The sequence below is a fragment of the Mustelus asterias genome, chromosome 5 (genome assembly GCF_964213995.1).
Source record: "Mustelus asterias chromosome 5, sMusAst1.hap1.1, whole genome shotgun sequence".
In the NCBI taxonomy this organism is placed as follows: Eukaryota; Metazoa; Chordata; class Chondrichthyes; order Carcharhiniformes; family Triakidae; genus Mustelus; species Mustelus asterias.
The window spans coordinates 63,343,486-63,364,458 of record NC_135805.1 but is presented as its reverse complement, the minus strand read 5'-3'; the positions used below and the strand labels follow the sequence as shown (position 1 = coordinate 63,364,458).

Below are 20,973 nucleotides of genomic sequence, written 5' to 3'. Positions count from 1 at the left end.
TTTAGCAGCTATTCCAAAAGACAGCACCCCCGACTGTGCAGCACTCCTTCAGTAGCACAACAGAGGGATATTAACCTTGATGTTTACACTCAAGTCCTGGAGTGGGACTCAGCCCAGAACCTTGTGACTCAAGACGTGAGAATGCAACCAACTGAGTCACGGCTGAGGCCTGCGAGAATTGATAGGTATGTTCCTGTCAGGCAGGGAGGAAATGGCCGAGTGAGGGAACCATGGTTCACAAAAGAGGTGGAATGTCTTGTGAAAAGGAAGAGGGAAGCTTATGTAGGGATGAGGAAACAAGGTTCAGATGGCTCGATTGAGGGTTACAAGTTAGCAAGGAATGAGCTGAAAAAGGGGATTAGGAGAGCTAGGAGGGGACATGAGAAGTCCTTGGCGGGTCGGATCAAGGAAAACCCCAAGGCTTTTTACTCTTATGTGAGGAATAAAAGAATGACCAGGGTGAGGTTAGGGCCGGTCAAGGACAGTAGTGGGAACTTGTGTATGGAGTCAGTAGAGATAGGCGAGGTGATGAATGAATACTTTTCTTCAGTGTTCACCAAGGAGAGGGGCCATGTTTTTGAGGAAGAGAAGGTGTTACAGGCTAATAGGCTGGAGGAAATAGATGTTCGGAGGGAGGATGTCTTGGCAGTTTTGAATAAACTGAAGGTCGATAAGTCCCCTGGGCCTGATGAAATGTATCCTAGGATTCTTTGGGAGGCAAGGGATGAGATTGCAGAGCCTTTGGCGTTGATCTTTGGGTCCTCGCTGTCCACGGGGATGGTGCCAGAGGACTGGAGAGTGGCGAATGTTGTTCCTCTGTTTAAGAAAGGGAATAGAAATGACCCTGGTAATTATAGACCGGTTAGTCTTACTTCGGTGGTTGGTAAATTGATGGAAAGGGTCCTTAGGGATGGGATTTACGACCATTTAGAAAGATGCGGATTAATCCGAGATAGTCAGCACGGATTCGTGAAGGGCAAGTCGTGCCTCACAAATTTGATAGAATTTTTTGAGGAGGTAACTAAGTGTGTTGATGAAGGTAGGGCAGTTGATGTCATATACATGGATTTTAGTAAGGCGTTTGATAAGGTCCCCCATGGTCGGCTTATGATGAAAGTGAGGAGGTGTGGGATAGAGGGAAAGTTGGCCGATTGGATAGGCAACTGGCTGTCTGACCGAAGACAGAGGGTGGTGGTCGATGGAAAATTTTCGGATTGGAGGCAGGTTGCTAGCGGTGTGCCGCAGGGATCAGTGCTTGGTCCTCTGCTCTTTGTGATTTTTATTAATGACTTAGAGGAGGGGGCTGAAGGGTGGATCAGTAAATTTGCTGATGACACCAAGATTGGTGGAGTAGTGGATGAGGTGGAGGGCTGTTGTAGGCTGCAAAGAGACATAGATAGGATGCAAAGCTGGGCTGCAAAATGGCAAATGGAGTTTAACCCTGATAAATGTGAGGTGATTCATTTTGGTAGGACAAATTTAAATGTGGATTACAGGGTCAAAGGTAGGGTTCTGAAGACTGTGGAGGAACAGAGAGATCTTGGGGTCCATATCCACAGATCTCTAAAGGTTGCCACTCAAGTGGATAGAGCTGTGAAGAAGGCCTGTAGTGTGTTAGCTTTTATTAACAGGGGGTTGGAGTTTAAGAGCCGTGGGGTTATGCTGCAACTGTACAGGACCTTGGTGAGACCACATTTGGAATATTGTGTGCAGTTCTGGTCACCTCACTATAGGAAGGATGTGGAAGCGCTGGAAGGAGTGCAGAGGAGATTTACCAGGATGCTGCCTGGTTTGGAGGGTAGGTCATATGAGGAAAGGTTGAGGGAGCTAGGGCTATTCTCTCTGGAGCGGAGGAGGCTGAGGGGAGACTTAATAGAGGTGTATAAAATGATGAAGGGGATAGATAGAGTGAACGTTCAAAGACTATTTCCTCGGGTGGATGGAGCTATTACAAGGGGGCATAACTATAGGGTTCGTGGTGGGAGATACAGGACGGATATCAGAGGTAGGTTCTTTACGCAGAGAGTGGTTGGGGTGTGGAATGGACTGCCTGCAGTGATAGTGGAGTCAGACACTTTAGAAACATTTAAGCGGTTATTGGACAGGCACATGGAGCACACCAGGATGATAGGGAGTGGGATAGCTTGATCTTGGTTTCAGATAAAGCTCGGCACAACATCGTGGGCCGAAGGGCCTGTTCTGTGCTGTACTGTTCTATGTTCTATGTTCTAATTCTGATTCAGATATTTTAGATGTTTAAATGTAGAAAAATCTCAAAGTTTTGAATTGTGTGCATATTCAAACGAACACCAGACCCCTGCTGAAAAGAAAGACGGCCCACCCATGGAATAATTGCTGACAAAATGCATAGTTATGTGGGAAGGAACTTGCTGTTTGATATCATTTTGCTCATCAATATTCACAGTACAGAAATGCCTGTAGCTAAATTTAGTTCAAAATGAGCCTAAATCTACCATCAAGCACCCTACAGTTTTCATCTTTCTCTCAGCTCTTGCTGTTCATTTTAAGATTTTGGAATGAGCAAATTGGAGTGATTTGGGTTGTCATTCACAGGTCAGTGAATAAGCCTGGAGCTTGCAGAAACTGCCAAAAACAATTACACTGACACTGTCAGTATGGAAAAAGAACATTTTGACAAACTTTTGTTTTCGTTAGCCCAGATTCTAACGATGAAAACTGCATCAAAGTGTACCATTGTCCTCTAGAGGGCAATATCATTCTGATAAAAATGGAACTTGCTTCTGCTGGTCATTTCTCTGATCAACAACAAATGGTTTTCCCTGTCACTTCTTGATGTAGTCATTTTAAGATTCTAAGATTTTAAGATGACTTCTTGATGTAACCATTGATGAAAATGTCAGTTTTGCCGGTCAGAACATTCTTGACCAACATTTCAAAGCTTGCGCTGCTACTGATTGTTCTGAATTCACCCATCTTTCAACGACCATCAGTTACATTGCTTGAATCCAGCTTGATAGTTGCAGTCTCTTAAGCTGAATCATTGTGGATTGATCATTAGTTGCAAGATCTTTGTTTCTCAGAAAGTATAGAAAAGATTCATGGGGAACAAGATCTAAGAATAAAGTGGAACAAATCATAATGTTGAATCTTTTAAAGCTGTTATGATCCCAAAGAGACTGATAACGTTTAAAAAGACATTTGAACTTCCAGTACACATCCGAAAAGGATGACACATAATTTCATGCTTTACGACTTTTACTGTAATAAATGACTAAAAGCATTATTGACCAAACACTACCTTCCCTTTGTGGGCAACTTATATTTTAAACTATAGGAAGGAATGTCCTCTTTTATACTTATCATCCACTCTCCATGCAATTAGAGTTCTTATAACAACCAGTCCACAGTTTCTACCAGCTTCCAATGAGGTTGCATTTCCCCATTTTGCTGGGCAATATCTCCGAGTGACCACTTCCAGGGACTTTCCTTAGTTTTTGGATTTCCTAATCTGACTAAAAGTAAAGCTCATCACGATCATTAAAAGTTTTTTTATTAGTCGCAAGTAATGCTTACATTAATACTGCAATGGAGTTACTGTGAAATTCCCCTAGTCGCCACATTCCGGCGCCTGTTCGGGTCAATGCACCTAACCAGCACGTTTTTCAGAATGTGGGAGGAAACCGGAGCACCCGGAGGAAACCCACGCAGACACGGGGAGAACGTGCAAACTCCACACAGACAGTGACCCAAGCCGGGAATCGAACCTGGGTCCCTGGTGCTGTGAAGCAGCAGTGCTAACCACTGTGCTACCGTGCCTCTTCTAATCTGTGCTGAACAGAGCATATCTCCTCGAATCTTTAGACTGTTGTGGGATGCATCTCTTCAACTAGAGCTCATTTCCCTCCCATATCTGGCTATGGTAGTTTGCAAAGCCATGCAGCCTCTTCTCTCTGCTGCCCACACATAACTGCTTTCTGGCTGTGATATTCATTGATTAATAGGGAAGCCTGTTACCTGATCTCAAAAATGACTTCTTCTGCACTCTTCCCTATGGCAATGAGAAACATATTAGCTTGCATTGAGGTAGAAATGCTCATTATCTATTCTTAGCCCCAACCCTTTTCCATCTTGGAAGTAAATGGACAGTCATTTAATGCCTGATACTTTCAACACCTTTCTGAAACTTTGGGAGACTCAGAGCAGAATTCTCCCATGCTCCTGCCAGCGGGTTCATTCTGGAGGAGGGGGGGATGCGAGGGAGGAGAACTTAGCAGGAGGTCCAAGGATTGGTTTCACATCGGCATGAATTTACAGTGTGATCTTCCGATGTCTGAACCAACATGGTGTGGTAAAGTCAGAACTTACCTGAAGAAGGCCAACAGCTTCCTTTGGAATTCAGGATCAAGGCCACCTGTAAGCCTGGACCCTGGAACACCACAGCAGTGGTTGGGGGAAGCATCTTTCAGTTGGATCTTCCAACTTCAGTGTCTTCGAGGAGATTCATCTTCCAGCCTCAGAATGTTCCTGGAAGTCCATCTTCTTTCTTCAATGGTGGTCAGTGATGTGGATCAATATGGAACCTAGGTATGAAGGCAGGATTTGTCCCAACATACCTGCCCTACCATGGAAGAGGATGCAAAATGAATCATGTCAGGGATGGAAGATATGGAGTGGTTTCCCATGGGCCTCCGTAGCGAGAAACACTCCCTGTACTCGACCATGCCCCCGGGCCTGAACCCAGATGGGAGAATTGGCCCTCAGAGCCTACCCTTTGTGTATTGTCTCCAATCCGAACACCTTGCACCATCTTCTCCCTTTGATCTTTAACTGTCCCAGGCACATTGTGAAGCAGGCTTCAAAACTGGTCACATGACCCCCTTCATTTTAACCTTAAATTTAAAGACACAGTTCTATAATCTAACAAACTAAAAAAACTTAATAATTGTAATAAAATGAAAGGTATCTTTACTCAAGACATGGAAGAATCTCTTTAAAATGTACAAAGTCCAGCCTGCATAAAAATGCTCTTGCTATATGTTAACAGTTTGTATATAAAAAGAAGCTATTTATATACAAACTGAAGTTTAATAGACCAAAAATAAGGCAAGCGAGAACAAATTGAAATAAATAGAAAAGGGGGGGCAATTCTCCCCAAAAAATTGTAAGTGCTGAATTTGCGTGAAAACTGGAGTAAATCCCGACGATATTTTTAGCGGGATTTTCAAAATGAATCTCCCACACTCTGAGCACTGCTGAGTGCCCGAGCAAGATTCACACTGAAAATCAGTGGGCGGGGCCTATTCCTGCTGGAGAGGCCGGCAGCAGAGTGCCGAGTGGCCCACTGCGCATGTGCCGATCTGTCAGTGCCGAGATCTAGCCGGGCAGGGCGGGCTCGAAGAATCGCCCCTAAGGTTTCTGCTGGAAGTATTCAGTAGAAAAATCATCAATCTGAAAAGCTAAACCTGTTCCTCTCTCCATTGATGGTTGCCAGACCTGCTGAGTATTTCCAGATTTTTGTGTTTTTATTTCAGATTTTCAACGTTTGTAGTATTTCACTTTTACACATAGAAATTGTGATGAGGTATCACAGTATTTTACAGCCACTTCTATTATTTCTGTACAAGTATTCCTAGTTCTCAACCATACCTAACATCTGAAGTTCTACTTACCCAAGTAGAAATTAAATCCAAAAGTAAAGAAATTGCTTAAGCATGACTGCAACTGGAGTGTATTCCCATTTAATACACTATTGTTCTATAATTTACCAGAATCTGAACTAGTTAATCCATATTTCTGTCCTTTATCTTCTTCTGCAAACAAACTGAAGTCTGAATTGACTGTAGGAGCGCTGTCCCTTCTTTGATTTCTTGTCATCGAATTTGTCAAATTCAGAATTACTTCATTAAGTTTCCTACAAAAACAAATTAGCAGAGGATTAAATCTTGACTATTAACATATTAGCGGTACATCATGACAGAGAATTACGGCCTTGTCTCAAAATTGCAAGTCTGCCAGGAAATATTTATGCATAATTGCAAAATATGTTAATTAGCAATAATATAATATTTATATTATAACTGAAATTAAAAGACATTAATGTGACAGCAGCATTTCTAATCTGCATAACAAGGAAGAATGCGGCTCAAAATAGATTAGTTTTTTCCCAAATATTTATATTTAAAAAAATAAAATGACAGCTGATAATACAATGAATGGGAGAGTGGAGAGATGGGGAGAGCGGAGAGATGGGGAGAGCGGAGAGATGGGGAGAGCGGAGAGATGGGGAGAGCGGAGAGATGGGGAGAATGGAATGAGGGGAGCATGGACAGCAGAGTGACAGGAAGAGCGGACAGCGGAGTGATGGGGACAGCGGCGTGTGGAGTGGTTGGGCCAGTGGAGTGACCGGGAGTGCCAACGACAGAGTAATGGCAAGATTGGAGAACGGGATGATGTGGAGCATGCGCAGAAGTGACAGAGAAGGCGGCCATCATGGGGTGCGTGGGAGTGAGAGGGTGGAAAGGGGGAAAACAGGGCAAGGGTCGGGGTGCAGAGTGAACAGGAATCACTAGCATTTGAAAGAGAGGGTTGAGGGTTTGTCCGTGTGTTTAAGAGAGGGACGTGTGTGAGTAAGAGAGAGAAAGATGAGTGGGTGTGTAAGAGAAAGAGGTGTGTGTGTGGGTGTGTGTGTAAGAGAGAGGTGAGTGGGTGTAGGAGAGAGTGTGGTCTATGTGTGAGAGAAGGAGAGGTGTGTGTAAGAGAGAGAGAGAGGTGTGTGAGAGACGTGAGAGTGAGTGTGTGTGTGTGTGTGTGTGTGTGCATGTACGTGTCGATATTAGAATTCAGCTTTCCAGCAGCACTCCATCAATGCCTGAGCTCCTTTACGTTGGCACGGTGATTAGTTGGGCTTTCTTGGCTGGAGGCGGGTCTGATTTTGGTTTGCATCTACAGTCGGTGTAGGTTCATTAATGGAGCTATGTTAATGAGATGGAAGCTGGTGTTCCAGCCCTCATTTCTCAGTATATTACTGCCTGTTGGGCAGTGCAAATGCATCCAAACAGCATGGTGCCATAGCCTGCCTCCAGACTTTAACTACCCAGCTTTTCCCTCAGGAGTAGACTGAAGATTTTAAGATCAGTGAACTTCTGTAAATTCCTACATCTCCTTGCAACCCCCACGTCCCCACCTCCTGCAATGTCACCAAGCTTCAAGGTGTTGAAATCTATTTAAGAACTTTTCGCTGTTGAAGCCCAATATGCAATTGCTGGCTCAAGAGATCTGCCATTCTTTCCTTTCTTGACCCTCAGATGCTGGGCCCTTCTTTAGCTGGGGAAGCTATGTACATGGTCCAGGGGAGTGTTGAGTTTGGTGCTCTTGAGTTTGGGGAGAAACAGTGAGATCCATTAAAGGCACAGTGGCGATCTTATGCTTTTACTGCTCCTGAGAATGAAGCTTCTTCGGTGAAGGAATCATTGATTCTTTGCATTCATGGATACCCAGCACTACGGCAAGGGCTGGGGCAAGAAAATCTGCTCTTTGACCTCTACATTTTTGTGATGTGTTAAAACCAGTTATAAATTCCAGAACTTACAAGGGATTTTCATCCAGACTAATATAGTCCATAATGCCCTCACAAAATGTTTTTCCGATTGACATATAATCGTTTACATTGAAATGACGCACAGCAAGTCTGAAGAAACGAGAAACACATGTCAGAAATGGAAATTGCAGTGTGAGAGTTTTCCCATAAGCTATATGAGCATGGTGGCAGATTGTGTCGAGATTTTCAACCGCCCCCCTCGCAGAGCCACCATGTCTCCATGATCCTCTTCCTCTTCCTCTCGGTGAGTGATGTCTAACGATTTGAAATTATGGGCCAGGATACCCTTGTCCAAATCATATAACGACACATAAATCTAGCCCACATAAATAAACCCCCCACCCCATATGCAAAAAGTGTGGGTAGCCCCACACAGACAAAAAAAAGGGTTCACCCAACACCATACACAAGAAAGTGAGGTACTCTGACACATAACAATAAGACCCCTGCCATGGAGATCCCTATGTTTGCAAAAAGTGGAAGTCCCACACAAAACAGAACAAGAAATTAGATCCCGTCCCTATAAACAAAAAAATCAAGAGGCCCTGTATTCCAGTTTTTTCCTTATTTTTCATCTCTTTTCCAGTCCATCTACTCCACCCCCTTTACCTCTCCTTTCCTCCTGTAAAATAATGAAAGCTTCAAGATTTTCTGGAGAGTTAATAAAAGTTGATTACTACCACTTTCTGTCCATTCAAAATCTAAACAAACAAATGTCAGTCCCCCGGGTCTTGGAGGTGCAAAGAACTGAAGTTAAGTTTCATTTTGCAGCCTGGAATATCACCCCTATGTCTGCCATTTTGAGTTTGGAGACTTTATAAGTCTAACTAGTTTTTCACTGGACAGGTTCCAAATTAGCAGCCCAAGAGTGCACTACTTAAGCAAAAAAGGAATCCCTCTCCAGAAAGGATTGATGGAAGAATGTATTAGCCCCGAGAGACTAATAAAAGTAGCTGAGTATTGAAAAAAAGTATTTAAAAGTAGTTGAGATAAACCTCACTTAATTTGAATCTCTGTGGCACTTGCAAATCCTGAGCAGAGAGCTCAGGCAAGAAGCCCTGGTCTCACTCCTTTGCCAACTGTCTGTTGATGAACAATTGCTAGTATATTGGGTTAAGTCCTACAATTCTTCTTCCCGCCCCGGAGGACAGACTTTAGCCTCCAGGGGCTGTACAAACATTCTTCTTCAGCAGATTATTACATTGGTCTACCAATGTGTTCTGGTGCGTTACTTCACTTTGTCACTCAAGGGTGAAGTCAACCATCCTGTACTCTTAGCAGAAGCTCATATGTCTGCAAAGTTGTCATCCAGTTTTCTGTCCTGAACTTCCTGTGACCACTGAATTTACCCTCCTGTTTTTTAAAATTTATATATATATATATATATATATATATAATAATTATATGTACTGTTATATTTAGAAATGTGCGATCCATTAATGGCACAGTGACTATCTTACCGTCCTTTCACTGCTCCGGAGAATGAGGCTTCTAAGGTGAAGGAGTCGTTGAGGCCTAGTTGCCTATACATCACCACACGTCCTGTTGATTCTTTGCATTTATGAATATGAAACTTGCAGCTGTTCCAGTCAAATCTCTCTGGATCCTCAAAACGCAAAATGCAACAAAAAATGTTTAGTCCCCAATATAAAGCAAAAATGAAAAAAAAACTCATTCGACTTTTCATTGTTAAATAATATTTAATTTAAAAGATGTGTCGTGCTTCAGTGAGGGGATTTGGATTAAACCAAATTCTAAAGAACATTTGCAAGCTTGATTTGGCCTTAGGTTCTGGAAACTCATAAGTGTTAATTAAACATTATATAGAAAGCTCTGGGCTATTCAAGATTAATGCAATTGTTTGATCAGTTTTAAAAGCTTGATGCTCCTGTAAGACGCTTTTCAATAAAGGCCACTGTTAAATGTTCCAAAAATGCTTTTCAAATCTGCTGCGAACTTATTTTACATCATGGATGTGATCGTGCAAAATATTGATTAACTTTGGCCAAGGATGACAGATCTGCAACTGCTCTTAATTATACAAAACATGCTTGAAGAGCATTGTAGGAAATTTAATTAACCTCACAGTACCTCAAGGTCACCCCTTGTTTAGTATCCAAGGCTGCCAAAATACTTTCCACATGAGCAATTTGTACTATTTCCCCATGTTTAAAACAATTTTTCTAAGCAGAGTGAGGCAGCTAGTCCTGTCCTCGTGTACCCTTTATTTACCCAGGCATGTATGGACTTCTTCTGGTCCTAATTCTCTTTCCCAAGGCAACATAGTCGGTCCCAGAACTACATAGACACTTCCTCCCCTCCACATCTTCCCATGACCAGACTCCTCCCACTATCTCAGGCTATCCAATCTCTATTTTGATTTGTATGGGACAAGTTTGGTCTCCGAGTGGTAAATGGGCAGGTAATGGATACTGAGAGAGAAATACCTGGAATAATTGGTGGGAGATCTGCCCATTATTATAAGCTTGAGATGAGTTATCATTACTAGACAAACTCGACATATAGGAGCAGGGAAGTTGAGCACTATTTCAGATGGAAGTTCTGGATGCCAGGATTGAAGTCTGTTGGAAAACCAATGGTCTGTTGGCAGGATGAACCATAGGATAAATTGTGACCTACAGGATGCAAGGGGTGATCACTCACTGTTTGTCAAAGAGAAGGATTGTTCACTGGACTTCCCTCCTGCTGAGAGTTTGTTGCCTTGTCCTTCTCCCACTGCAATAGTTTCCCTACCTTTGATCCTTCCCTTCCTATCCAATTTCCCCTTTGCCAGTTCCTCCTCCTTTCCCCTTTTCCCTCCTCTTCCATCATCCCTCTATCCATGCTCCTTTTCCCATCCTTTTCCATTGAACTCTTGTTTTTTAATTATTGCTCATGATACTCCCTGGGTTAGGGCAGATGAGAGATGGGATGATGGGAATTGTGGTTTGGGCCTTCATTGACCAAACAGTAAAAATGTAGGCTTCAGGTGAAATCTAACAGAACATGGAAACACTTTTCATACTCACACAGACCGCTGTGTGAGTATGAAAAGATAAACGCCTTAGCAGAATCTCAGAGGCCGAGATATGGATAAATTGGAGACCAAGTAGCCAAGTAGCCAAGGCTGTTTTCCTGGTTTTTCGTGCTTTAGCCAAATTTTGCATTGGAGTGTAAAGGTGTTGATAAGGCTCTGAGAGTAGGAAAAAAAAAATGAGGTTGGGAATCATGAGACACTGACCTGCCCTAGGTGGGTAGATGGAAAAATGACATCTTTTGTAATTGGTCATTCAAGTAATATTGAGGTAACAATTGGGTTTAATCAGTCTCCATAGGCTTTGCTGTGTAACGGAAGTATACTATGAGGTTCCCTGAGCACAGAGATTGTAGAGATGTGCAACATTGACTGATGCAATAGTACATGGGAATTGTGGTTTGGGCCTTCATTGACCAAACAGTAAAAACTGTTGACCGGGGACATAGAAATGACACCTCTACCTAGACCTTATTGGCAACACTGTTGAGCTTTGATGTTACTGCTCAGACATTAGCATGTGCCAAGTCTTACTTATACTGATTAAATAGAACCACCATCACCAATAAGGTGTAATATTTCAAATCATTTTGGATTAAGCAGTTAAAGGGCTAATTGACATTGATAACCTGAATTCCAATACTCTTCTTGCAGAGACCAATACTTTACTGACAAAGATATTAACTTTAATCACTTTGTGATCTCAAAAATACGAAGTGATTCCTTTTGGCCAGGTTTTGCCAGGTGATGGCCTCAAGCAAAAAGAAAATGTTGGAAGTTTGCAGCAGTCAGGCAGCATCTGTAGACCCAGTTGTTAACTAATGTTAGAACAGATTGATGCAAAAAAGGATGTGGAATCCATGATCTACCTATCCAAATGAATAAATAGCTAGTGTTATTTCTATAGATAATAGGTCAGGATGAGAGAACAAAGAACAATACGGCACAGGAACAGACCCTTCAGCCCACCAAGGCTGCGCCAATTCCGAATCCATATTTAGACCCATTACTTATTGCCCATACGCGGTTTCTTTCCCTGTGTTCATCTCCCGTTCATGTGTCTAGCAAGATATGCCTTGAATGTTGCTAATATGCCTGCTTCCACCACCTCCACTGGCAGTGCGTTCCAAGCACCCACCATCCTCTGTGTGAAAAATCTTTCCCCACCCATCTCCCCTAAACTTACTATCTCTCATCTTGAACCTGTGCCCTCTTGTAGTTGACCTTTCCACCCTGAGAAAAAGCCTCTGACCATACACCCTATATATGCTTCTCATAATTGTGTAGACCTCTAAATGAGAGAAAGGGGCCATTTAGTTTGGTCTTCTTACACTCCAGATTCCAAAGCTAGTGCCATAGATTCTGAAACATGGGTCTCTTGTGACTAGCTGCCACTCAGTGGAAGGCTGCTGGGAATGATGGCGTGAAAGACCTGTTAAAGCTGGATTTTCCCAGCCACCAGTGTTCGTGAACCTTGAGAGTTTTATCAGGGAATTTCAGCTGGCTGCCACAGTCCTGAGCTTCAGAAACACACAATCTCAAGAGCACCTGGCCATTTTATAACTCAATTTACAAAGCCTGCTGCTGATCTACAAAACAGGTGTAACAGTATGTATACTGGGAGCCATTGTTCACACACACCAGGCTCCTGCCAATAAACATGAAAGGAGGCCAGTATAAAAGTGCCTGCAATTAGGTTAAAATACAAAGCAAGAATCCACTCTGAGTTACTCTCTGGGAGATCAGCCATGGAAATATTCTCTCTCTGAGGTAGTCAAGAATTTCAAATGGACGCATGGATCCTGTCTGGCTGCAGCCATACATGAAAGCATTAGGTTTTCGACTGTGGCCATGGAGGTCACCATACAAGAGGATCTGTGGTGAAGCAAAACACAAAATGAAGATATAGATGTACAATTTAAAATGAGGAGGAAAGCCCATCAACTTAAACAAGTCTGATAGTCGAAATCAAGCCCTGTTAACTAACAATTTTTACGTTTAAAATCAAAATTTCTCAATTCCCCCAGCATCCCCCAACCTCTTTTTCTGATAGAGGTGCTGACCCAATGAGTAAAGTTCTGAGGATATTAGCCCTCCAATACCCTATTCCTGTAATCACCCTTCTTATTTGAATTTTGACAGTAAGCAAGCCGGTGAGGCCTGCTGGAATATATTTCTGGGCAACTGGTGACTTCTGCCAGGCAAATTAATTTGCTGTCTGTTCTTGCTGACGACAAATAAGCTTGCACAGTGGTTAGCACTGCTGCCTCACAGCGCCAGGGACACGGGTTTGATTCTCGGCTTGGGTCACTGTCTGTGTGGAGTCTGCACGTTCTCCCCGTGTCTGCATGAGTTTCCTCCGCGTGCTCCAGTTTCCTCCCACAGTCCAAAGACGTGCTGGTTCGGTGCATTGGCCATGCTAAATTCTCCCTCCGTGTACCTGAACAGGCACCGAAGTGTGGCGACAAGGGAATTTTCACAGTAACTTCAGTGCAGTGTTAATGTAAGCCTACTTGTGACTAATAAATAAACTTTAATTAATGCACTGTATGCAGGGATGCTCAGTTACATAGATTAGATGCAGGATTTGGATGAAGGGTAATGCACCGTTAACTTTGTCAGATCATTAGGTTTCCATGCGTCTTTGGAACTGTGGATTGCATTTGTGGCCACAGTGTCAAATCATGAAATTAATTTAACGCCCTTTAATATCCAATTAACATGCAATTATAGACATAGGGCAGAAACTAAACTTGCACCAGTTCCTGTTAAGAAATTAATGGTGCAATGAAAATGTGAGTCTGAAAGAAATTGCTCCCAGGGTCATTCCAAATGGGAGCTGTGGGCCTCATTTATACAAAATCAACAAGAATTGGGCTCCCTAATTCAGCTTATCAGTAAGGGTCTTTGGAATTTTGTCCACTTTGACTGAACCAACTCATAAGTGGGTCCAGGGTTGGGGGGGAGGGGGGAGGAATGGTCAGGGTGTTAACAGTGATGGTGGAGGGGGAGGTGATGTGGTGTGGGCTGAACTTGGGCTGACAGGAGCCAATGGTATTTTGTTGGCATCAGGAGGAGTACTCTTTCTACAGCTAACTCCAAAGAAATTTATAAGTTAGCTTATCTTTTTGTGGGTCACCCCAGCAGTGCCTTTAAGGATGACTGGTTTGTCCACTGAAGACCCAAAACATTTGCATTGGGTGCAAAATATACATTAGGACCTCAATTTGCATACTAGAGCAGAGTCAGAGTCATGGAATTTTACAGCACAGAAAGACACCCTTCAGCCCATCGTGTCTGTGCCAGCCATCAAGCACCTATCTATTCTAATTCCATTTCCAAGCACATAACCTAATCAAGCATAGTCAGCATGGCTTCATGAAAGGGAAATCGTGTCTGACTGATTTATTAGAGTTTTTTGAGGAAGTCTCAAATATGGATGGAGGGGAACCAATAGATGTGTTGTATTTGCATTTCCAGAAGGCATTCTACAATGTTCCTTGCAAAAGGTTAAGTCATAACAAAGAGCTCATATTGTTGTAAGTAGTATATTGGCATGGACAGAGAATGGGCTAATGGGCAGGAAACAGCAAGAGAGAATAAGGGGTTATTTTTCAGGTTGGTGATCTGTAACCAGTGGGTTCTACAGGAATCAGTGCTGGGACCACAACTGTTTACAATATATATTAATGACTTGGAGAAAGGAAGCGAATGTACTGTAGCCAAATTTGCAGACATAAAAATAGGTGGAAAGGCAAGTTGTGAAAAGGATGCAAACAGTTTACAAAGAGATATTGATAGGTTAAGTAAGTGGGCAAAAAGTTGGCAAGTGGAGTATAATATGTGAAAATGTGAAGTTGTTCATTTTGGAAGGGAGAACGAAAGAACAGAGTATTATTTAAATGGGGAAAAACTGCAGAAAGCTGCAACACAAAGGGACTTGGGGCGTACTTTTGCACAAAACACGGACAGCTAGCACTCAGGTGCAGCAGGTAATCAGCAAAGCGAATGGAATGTTGGCCCTTATTTCAAGGGGTTGGAGTATAAGAGCAGAGAAATCTTGCTGCAACTGTGCAAGGTACTGGTGAGGCCACATCTGGAGCACTGTGAGCAGTTTTGGTCCCCTTATTTAAGAAAAGATAGTATTTTATTGGAGGCAGTTCAGTAAAGGTTCACTAGGATGATCCCCAGTTTGGAGGGATTGTCTTATCAGGAAAGGTTTAACAGGTTGGGACCCTACCCATTGGAATTTAGAAGAATGAGAGGTGGTCTTGTTGAAACATATATGATTCTTAAGGGGCTTGACAGAGTAAATGCTGAGAGGGTGGTTCCCCTCCTGGGGGAGTTGCTATTTCTTATGTTCGTGTGAATCATAGCCATGTATGCAATGGTGTTTCAAGTGTACATCTAAATGCTTCTTAAATGTTGGGAGGGTTCCCGCCTCCCTCTGGGTGAAAAATTCCCTCTAAATACCTTAAATTTATGCCCCCTGGTTATTGACCTTCTACTAAGGGTTAAAGCTTCTTGCTATCTATCTACCCTATCCATAATTAATCAAGCAGGCCACTGGTACGCCGAAGGGAAGATTCAAGAGTATATCTCTACCATGCACCTAAAGTTGCATTGTGCATTGTGATAGATGAGAAGAATTTATTTCTGTCAGAGGCAACTCTCTTCCCTAGAGAACAGTAGAGACAGGGTCATTGACTATCTTTAAGGCAGAGGTAGATAGATTATTGACTAACAAAGGAGTCAAAGGTAATCTGGGGTAGGCAGAATGTGGAGTTGAGGCCATAATCAAACCTTACTAAATGGCGGGACAGGCTCAAGGGGCCGAATGGCCTAGTCCTAAATCTGTATGTTCGTAAGTATAGCAATTTGAAATATTTTTCAGAGATATAGTAAGTTTTCCTTCCTTTTCAGGTTGCAGATTCATGTTTCATGTTTATAATTTTCAATAGAACATGTTTTCAGTTTAGGAGAACTGAAAAGTTGTGTCATTTCCCCAAAAAGGCACCATGGGAAGGGAGCAGCTTTTCCTTCCACCTAATTGCCCAGGGAATGCCATTGTAGGGATTAAAAGGTGGGAGAAGTGGAAAGTCAAATAGTTGGGGAAAGAACACACTAACATATGAGCATTTATATGTTTCTGAAAACTATTTTTACAAACAGCAAAGCACAATACAGCACAGGAACAGGTCCTTTAGCCCCTCAAGCCTGCGAGGAAAATATGATCTCTCAGCTCCATCTGTTTTGACTCACATAATGGTTTTTCTGTAACTCTGCCACCATTTTTTTAGTGTGCCATACTGTAGGGAACAGTTCCCGCTTGGGATGCCGATAGTTTCGATTGAGGTCTCTAGCAGAAAGAGAGCACCTGGAAGGAACAGGACACATGCTGTAAATAAAAGTTATGTTGTATTATAACTTAGCCAGACAAGTCCAATTTTACAAATTACTAGTTTAAATTCGATGAGAACTGCAGTATAATAAGTAGAAATATTTAAAGACTGCTATAAATTAACAAGGCTTCTGTAGTAGTAAGCATGTTATTCTGACTAAATAATGATTGATGGTTGCATGAATGCCACAGGAAAGAAGAAGCAGAGCAACTGAGCTTCCACCCACCAACCAGCCTACTCAAGGAATCCAGCAACGGGAAGGCACAAGGTGGGAGGGGGTGCGATACAGGGGTTGAAGAAATCCAACCCTTTCCCCTCACCACAGTATTCCATGCAACCCCCATACCACCCCCACTCACCTGTGTCCTGGGGTCAATCTGGCAGCTATGCCTCAGTGCACTATCGGCAGCAGCCACCATTCTCAATGGCGCTGTCTGCAATTAAAAGCTGCCTCTTGGTTGGAGGTAGCTTGGGGGCAGACATCTTGGGATGAGTTTTTGTGTCAGAATGGGCAGTGTGAAAACTGTCTCTTGTATATGGAACTATTGCCTCAAACTGCCTCTAAATACCACCTCACAATAGAAACAAGGCAACTGAAAGATGCCAGACAGTGCACTATATCCCCATTTATAATGCTGAAGGACTCAACAGAAAAGTATTTAATTTATTTTAAATGTAATTCTTCAGAATAGGGCGGCATGGTGTCACAGTGGTTAGCACTGCTAGCCCAGGCACTCAGGTTCAATTCCAGCCTTGCTTGTGTGGAGTTTCTCCCTGTGCTTGCTTGGGTTTCCTCCAATAGATGTGCAGGTGGATTGACAATGGTAAGATTGCGCCTTAGTGTCCCAAGATGTGTCGGTTAGGTGGATTAGCCATGGTAAATGTGTGGGGTTACGGGGATAGTGCGGGGAGAGAGCCTGGGTAAGATGTTCTGTCAGAGAGGTGGTGCAGACTCAATAGGCTGATTTGCCTTCCTCTGTACTGTAAGGATTCTATGATTCTATGAGAATGCTTTACCTATAATTTCCTACTATCACTCCATCTGGATTTAACATGGGAATGATTTTAAAGATGCACCTTTGTCGCAGCTCCTGTAGAGAAAAAAAACATTTTGGTAAAGGTTAGAACATAACTGAAAATATACGACAGTAAAATAAGCATGACATGATGGCACAGTGGTTAGCATTGCTACCTCATAGCTCCAGGGACCCGGGTTCGATTCCCAGCTTGGGTCACTGTCTGTGTGTAGTCTGCACATTCTCGCTGTGGCTGCATGGGTTTCCTCCTTGTGTTACGGTTTCCTCCCACAGTCCAAAGATGTGTGGGTTAGGTGCATTGGCCATGGTAAATTGCCCATTAGTGTTCCGGGATGCGTAGGTTAGAGGGATTAGGGGGGTAAATATGTGGGGTTACAGGGATAGGGCCTAGTTGGGATTGTTGTTGGTGTAGACTCAATGGGCCAAATGGCCTTCTTCTGCACTGTAGGTGTTCTAAGATTATAACTGGTAAAATATTAGTCCATAAATAATGTTTTCAAAAAAAATATTTTTCACTTTTTATTGCTGATATGACCAGACCTTTGCCAAAATATCTGAGATCCCACCGCTGGGGTCAAAAAAGGAAGACAAACCCCATGGGAGAACCCAAAGAGGCGTCGTCCCAGTGGTGGCCAATTCCGTGATTGGCGCCAAGTCCACCATCCCTGTTGAGGGTGGCAGCCCACCCCAAAGAGCTGCTAGCCTAAATCAGGGGACTAGCAGATCAATAATCTAGGCAGTGCCCACTACCACTGGCCATACTTGAAGCTGCAGCTGTGAGGAGAGGGTGCGTGCCTCAGTGGCTGAGGCTACGTTGAACAGGGGTAAGTATGAGGAGAAGCTGCGGTCAGATGGGCGGGTCCCGGCGATCAGGCAGGGATTTGTTGTAAGGAACTGGCTACACTACTGCAAAGGAGATGGCCATTGTTGCCAGAGAGACAATCGATGGGCCATGGAGTACCCTAAAGAGGAGGAGCCCCATGGAAGCTGGCTATTTCACTGAATGATCCCAGTGGCAAAATTGGGCTCTGGATAGGTAGCTGATCTTCCACCTTTCTTGCCACTGGGAAAATGGCATGGCAGTGGGACGACATTGGGTACGCTTCCCTGTTGCTATTTCCATGCCATTTTTTCAATCTTCCCACCTCTCAACTCATCGCCAGAGGACTTGCAAATTTATACCCATGGCTAATGCTCTGCCCACACCTCAGTTAGAATTGTCCATGATGTCAATGAAACCAAATATGCACATTTAAATGCTCGAAGAATGCTTTAGCCACTCTTCCGGAAGCCTGCAAATCTTGGTCAGCAGAATTTAGGTACAACAAGGATGAGGAAGTAATACAGATAAGTTTAATTTCCCAATCAGCTAGTTCTGGCCAGATTTAGGGTTAAAATCATGTCTGAAGTTTTGTTACAATGAAGTAAATCCCTTTCCAAAGAAAGTGTGAATGGTGTTCGATGGCTCTGTTAGCAGTTGATTTGATGACAAAGAGGTTTGCAAATCGCTTCAAATTTTGAGCAATCTTGATAATTCCTAAAGCTAAGGTGAAGTCGCATGGGATTAGAGGTGAGCTAGCAAGGTGTTTACAAAACTGGCTCGGTCAAAGAAGACAGAGGGTAGCAGTGGAAGAGTGTGTTTCTGAATGGAGGGCTGTGACAAGTGGTATTCCTCAGGGATCAGTGCTGGGACCTTTGCTGTTTGTAATATATATAAATGATTTGGAGGAAAATGTAACTGGATTGATTAGTAAGTTTGCGGACGACACAAAGGTTGGTGGATTTGTGAATAGCGATGAGGACCATCAGAGGATACAGCAGGATATAGATCAGTTGGAGACTTGGGTGGAGAGATGGCAGATGGAGTTTAATCCGGACAAATGTGAGGTAATGCATTTTGGAAGGTCTAATACAGATAGGAAATATACAGTAAATGGCAGAACCCTTAAGAGTATTGATAGGCAAAGGGATCTGGGTGTACAGGTACACAGGTCACTGAAAGTGGCAGTGCAGGTGGAGAAGGTAGTCAAGAAGGCATACGGAATGCTTGCCTTCATCGGCCGGGGTATCGAGTTTAAAAATTGGCAAGTCATGTTGCAGCTTTATAGAACCTTAGTTAGGCCGCACTTAAGAATATAGTGTTCAATTCTGCTCGCCACATTACCAGAAGGATGTCGAGGCTTTGGAGAGGGTACAGAAAAGATTTACCAGGATGTTGCCTGGTATGGAGGACATTAGCTTTGAGGAGAGGTTGGAGAAACTTGGTTTGTTCTCACTGGAGCGACGGAGGTTGAGGGGAGACCTGATAGAAGTCTACAAGATTATGAGAGGCATGGACAGAGTGGATAGTCAGAAGCTTTTTCCCAGGGTGGAAGAGTCAATTAGGTTTAAGGTGCAAGGGGCAAGGTTTAAAGGAGATGTACGAGGCAGATTTTTTACACAGAGAGTATTGGGTGCCTGGGACTCGTTGCCGGGGGAGGTAGTGGAAGCGGATACGGTAGTGACTTTTAAGGGGCGTCTTGACAAGTACATGAATAGGATGGGAATAGAGGGATATGGTCCCCGGAAGGGTAGGGGGTTTTAGCTAAGTTGGGCAGCATGGTCGGTGCAGGTTTAGAGGGCCGAAGGGCCTGTTCCTGTGCTGTAATTTTCTTTGTTCTTTGTTTTTTGTTAACAGGGAGAGAATGCTGACTCAAATCGTTAACACAGTTTCTCTCTCCACAGATACTGCCAGACATGTTACATTTTTCCAGCATTTACCGCTTTTATGAAGGACAGATTCCATGGAATTTGAGCAAAATAGTCTATCTGGCAATTTTTATTTGGTAGATGAAACAAAAAGATGATCTCCTCCATCTCTATATAGAACTTTCTAAGAAAATTTGATACCTGTGATGGGAAATATTGGATAGGAAGTAAATAGATACTATCAGATGATTAAGAATTGAATTGTATGATAAGAAAATAGTCAGGCACCACTGCAATTTCTTTACTTATGATGCTCAGATTATAACAAACTGCTTTTTAAAATTGATAAATCAAAGTGAGGACAAAAACCCTAAAGATAGCACACCACCAAAGGTCAAACAGAGCGAAATAGAAGATTATAGAGAAATAGTGATTATGTGCTGCCTAGCTTGTATATATCAGAATGCCAGGGTTGCTGCTAGCTTTTAATCTTCAGCTGAAAATACCCACTTGCATTAATTTGTTATTTTTGTGAAAGCACATCCAGGTATGTAGAGCACGCAGGAAACACTAAAAATAATAATCAAAGAAAACATTTGAAATGTTTAGTTTTTCATTGTTCTGTTTATTTTTCTACCATTTCCCTTTTTTCTAATTAGCACACTTCACTGCTTTGCACTAATGGCATTTCACTCTCGGGATGGCTGACTAATGGTGCCTCCTGTAATATGCTTCTCACACAGTACAGCTGTCAGCATATATGATCTGTGACCTGTCCGACAACACACTGAGCAGTAGCTGTGTCAGCTTTCAGCCACAGCAGCGGTGAGGTTTGTAAGGGCGGCACAAGTAATTGGTTAGGACTGGCACCAAATCAGCAATGGCTGGCTGGCCTAAAAACTATGGATTGACAGTCAAAGAATGGCTTTCTGATATAAGATCATTTTCCCTGCATGGCCTTAATGCTCAGCTAAATATGTTCCATTTTCATCGTTTCCTTGGTATTTTCTTACATTAAATTGATTGCCTCAATTGACTTGTTATAATTTAATTCTTATTCTTTCCAGCTTTTAATGGCAATGGTTTACATCTGGGGTCTAAAGCCAAACTAGAAGTGTTCTGTAAAGCACACAAAATTATTTCAGTTTTTGTTCAAGAAGAAAGTAATCATCCTGAATTGCGCAGGAATGTTTCTGAGTCTTGTATCTTGCAGAAATGAAGTGGCTGAATTGA

The 20,973-nt window shown here is 42.9% G+C and overlaps 1 protein-coding gene across 2 annotated transcripts in view; it reads right to left on the bottom strand.

Annotated features, from left to right (window-relative positions):
* LOC144494107 (uncharacterized) overlaps window positions 1-9,281 on the bottom strand; it is a 28,722-nt gene extending 19,441 nt beyond the window's left edge. For both annotated transcript variants that reach the window (XR_013497822.1, XM_078213691.1), the window contains exons 1-3: window positions 9,040-9,281; window positions 7,571-7,669; window positions 5,748-5,893 (exon numbers count right to left, since the gene is read on the bottom strand). Coding sequence is in view for 1 of the 2 variants with exons in the window: in XM_078213691.1 (XP_078069817.1) it covers window positions 5,748-5,893; window positions 7,571-7,669; window positions 9,040-9,266 (472 nt within the window). In the remaining variant the exon portion in view is untranslated. The remainder of the gene's footprint in view (window positions 1-5,747; window positions 5,894-7,570; window positions 7,670-9,039) is intronic.
* Between the last annotated feature and the right edge of the window lie 11,692 nt (window positions 9,282-20,973).